The 3782-nt window shown below is 26.4% G+C and overlaps 1 protein-coding gene across 1 annotated transcript; it reads right to left on the reverse strand.

Annotated features, from left to right (window-relative positions):
- Positions 1-1492: 1492 nt before the first annotated feature.
- Positions 1493-2384, reverse strand: LOC107891121 (uncharacterized). The gene is made up of 3 exons (XM_016815795.2): positions 2170-2384; positions 2045-2100; positions 1493-1939 (listed from the first exon to the last, which is right to left on the reverse strand). The coding sequence occupies exons 1-3, from the start codon at positions 2255-2257 to the stop codon at positions 1796-1798; spliced, it is 288 nt and encodes a 95-aa protein (XP_016671284.1). The 5' UTR covers positions 2258-2384; the 3' UTR covers positions 1493-1795.
- Between the last annotated feature and the right edge of the window lie 1398 nt (positions 2385-3782).

Raw genomic sequence — 3782 nt, forward strand, 5'->3', positions numbered from 1 at the left:
TTAATTATATCTTATAATGAATTTATGAAAACAATATTAAAATAACTATCCATAATTTAACTTAAACAAAAAAAATCCTCAATAAATTCAAAATTGTAATAAAAATATCAAAATTGTTTAAAATTTAGAGCACATCTAAAATTATATATTTAAAAGAAAACAAATCTATTACTTAATAGCAAAGTATTTATTTTATATATTTTTAAAATTATAAAATCTGTAAAATTTTAACAGAAGTCTATTGTTTGTATTGAAAGATTTTTCTTTTGGGGCTTTGAGTTTTCCTTTGATTCTCTCCATCTTTTGTATTCTTTACTATTATATTATTATTATTATTATTATTATAGTGAAATTTTCTTTTACCCATGATTTTTTATCTTCTTTTGAGGAGTTTTTTCACATAAAATATTCGTGCTCAATCTTGTCAATTTTACTTTATTTACTTGTTCGTTGCATACATTAGTTAATTCCCTATAATATCATTGGTGTTTTGATCAAGATTAACCAATATGAAATAAATTTTACAACTTTAAAACATTTAAGTTTTCATTATTTTTGCCAATGAAGTCTTGGTAAAAGCGGAAGGTTCAAGGTCTAGAGTATCTAGGTCCGAAATTCATCATTTGCAATTATATGTATAAGTCTCGAAGTCCCACCATATATGGATTTAGTCCAATTAATTTAGTTTGGTGACTTTAGCCTAGACCGTACCAATTCTTAGTTCAGTCGTACTGTAATTATTTGATTCTACTTTATGATTCCTTAAACAATTTATGTTGTAATAATTTGGTACTTGCAATTATTCAAATATGTATTTGTACTTTGATTTTACTTGTAACACTTTAAAAGTTTCATTATTTTAAAAGTTTCATTATTTTGTTTACTAATACATCTTATTTTTTCTTTATTAATTCTTTTATTAACTTAAAATTTAAGATAATATATTATTAATTTATTTTTCATTGTTTATCTATTAATTTTTTTTAAAAAATGTTAAAATAAATATATCTTTTATTTATTAAAAAATTTAATTACTATCAAATAATTATATTAAAATTTTAAATCATAAGAATGAGGTCAGAGTTTTTTACTTTACAACTTTGTTAATAGACAAACTTTTATTATTTTTTGTAAACATATAATTAATGAAATTTTTTATATGTAGTTTCCACACTTCGAATATTTTACCATATATATTTTTCTAAAATATATTTTATAATATGTGGTTTTAATATTTTAATTTAATTATTTAAAATATAAAATATTAACATTATATGTTTAAACATATTTAGATAAATAAAAGAAAAAGAAAAAGAAAAAAGTGTAATAATCATGGAGTAGGCATTATTTAATTGGGACAAACTGAAAAGAGCTCCTTTTGGAACATTAGTTTTATTGCAGACTTCCAACTCCAATTGCCACATTTCCGACATTAACTTGTCTAGTATTACGAGCATTGGGTTTTGTGGAAGAATGTGTTTAAAATATTATATTGAATAAACTAATTAATAATTTTATTTATCAATGAAAATATCAACGACCCTTACATAGTAACTTAAAAAGACATCCTTTTAACATAATCTCATTTTATGAACACCCAGCAAGTTTTGTCTGTAAACTGTAAAGTACAGTCCAAACCTTCCATCATAGTTTTCCCACTATCCAAACAACAAACCTTAAAAGAGAGGAAATTCTAGCAAAATATTTGAGGAAACCCAGATTCAAAGACTTGCCTTTTATCCTGTCATGTCTTAAGCTATACATAAAACAAATAGGTTATGGATCTTAATGTTTTCTAAGCTCTCCCTGGAGTTTTGGGATCATGGTTCTTGTTTGCACCTGTCCCTGGATAATCAGTGCTTTCCATTAACATCCTTTCCCCATTGAATCCGTCACCTTCCGCTATCACTTCCTCTCCATAACTCAATTCCATTACATCCTGCAAATTATAAAAAAAAAAAAAGAAAAAGTTCAAAATTATGAATATCATATGCCTAGAAATTATAATCATAATAAACATGTGAGAGAGAGAGAGAAAAGGGACCTGAGCAAGTAAATCTTGGACAGAAGAAGGGAGTTCCTTGTTTGATTTGAGGCTTCCTATAAACAAATTTTTTTTTATTAGATTGAAAAAAGAAGTTGAAGGAAAAGCCAAAATACTAGACTTACTAGTACTGGGAACAGCAGCACAGGAAAGAAGAAGATAAGAAAAACCCAGAAAAAGTAGCATCAATCTGACAAAACCTTTCTTCTCCATCTTAATGATCTACAATACTGACCAAAGAGAAAGAAATTTGGAATGGCAAAGGGAACCATGTGGGCTTCCTGCTTTATATAGAGTTATGAGAGAAGTGATGAATTCCTTTATTTATTTATTTAATCAATTTATGAAGAAATTGAAAAGAAAAAAAAGGTTAAGTAGTACTACAATACCACGCAAAGTCAACTTCTTCCATTTATTTGATTTTAAAGTTGGGTGAGTTCCCACCTGCCTAATTCCATCTCCTTTTTTTAGATTTCAATATCTCGTGTTTTTATATTTTATCGTAAGTAAAAAAAAGGAAATTGATATTTCAATATTATTTAAAATTTGACATTAAAATCAATTTCTTTTCCGTATGGTAGTCATGTGTAATGATTGTTGTCTAGTATTATCAAGTTTACCTTTTCCTTACGTCATTTTCATATCATAAAGTACATAAAAGTAATTAAATGTATGCACATTAATATTTGTGTTTAGGTAAGATGTGAATTTGGGTATCTAACAATTGAAGACATAGGGCAGATACAAACAGCTAGGGATGTCACGGGATTTAATTTATTGTGTCTCACACTTGGTCCATCTTGGGACTTGTGTTTACATAAATTTTAATTTACCTGGACCATACATGTCATGCTTCCTGTTGACTTTTGGAAATTTTTAATATTAACCTCTTGTGGTCTCATTTACCCAAAAGACTTCACATAATATTTTCTCAAAAAAAAAATAGAAAACTTTATATATTATTTCTTTTGCTGTAAAGGAAAAAGTTACACATACTCAACAATAAAATAAAAAATAATAATAAAAGTATTGATTCATAGTTAGAAGGTTACCAAGAGTTTCTAGTAGAGGTTTGTAGAGTAACGGTGGAACTTAAAAAAGGGAAGTGTGGGAAAGAGGTAATTTATAGAGAGGAAGAGTTTTAACATCGGTCTCTTTAAATAATAAGGGTGGTACTAGAGTAATGAAGAGCTTCGTTAGGAAAGTGATTTGACAATAGCATGTGAAGTTATAACACATTTGATTGAATGAATTTATATTTCAATTTCCATGAAACATAACATTTAACTTTAATGGGACTTAATGCTCTAATAATAATCAATGTAGAAGATGTATAAATTTTTTTATCTAACTGTCACCTTTTGCGAACAAACTCTCATTAATTAAAATAGTCAAATTAATAAGATCAAAATATATCATAAAAAGAATGTAATTAATTCATATTAAAATACTTCTAAAATAATTACACATATTTAATTATGTTTTATTACTTTCTAGATTTCTATCCTTTTTTTTTTTTAAGATTTCTATCCATTTTGAAACCATAGAAAGGGGAAAAAAAATAAATCAAGGCCATCATTCCTTTGAACGAGGAACATCCGTTATGATAGCTGCCACCTTGACAGCTAATGTATATGAAAAGAATGCTTTTTTTTTCTTCACCAGAAAAAAAAAAGAATGTTTTGTTTTCTCAAGTAAGAAGTTTAAATATTAGACGTGAAAGTAACACGAAGTTTTC

The sequence above is a fragment of the Gossypium hirsutum genome, chromosome A11, assembly GCF_007990345.1.
Source record: "Gossypium hirsutum isolate 1008001.06 chromosome A11, Gossypium_hirsutum_v2.1, whole genome shotgun sequence".
Lineage (NCBI taxonomy): Eukaryota > Viridiplantae > Streptophyta > Magnoliopsida > Malvales > Malvaceae > Gossypium > Gossypium hirsutum.

Excerpts from the sequence above, each read along its gene's own strand:
- LOC107891121 (XM_016815795.2), bottom strand. The coding sequence starts at position 2,257 with ATGGAGAAGAAAGGTTTTGTCAGATTGATGCTACTTTTTCTGGGTTTT. Across the intron at positions 2,101-2,169 it reads TGCTGCTGTTCCCAGTACTA|GAAGCCTCAAATCAAACAAG; the intron begins GTAAGTCTAGTA and ends ATTTGTTTATAG. Across the intron at positions 1,940-2,044 it reads TCCAAGATTTACTTGCTCAG|GATGTAATGGAATTGAGTTA; the intron begins GTCCCTTTTCTC and ends TATAATTTGCAG.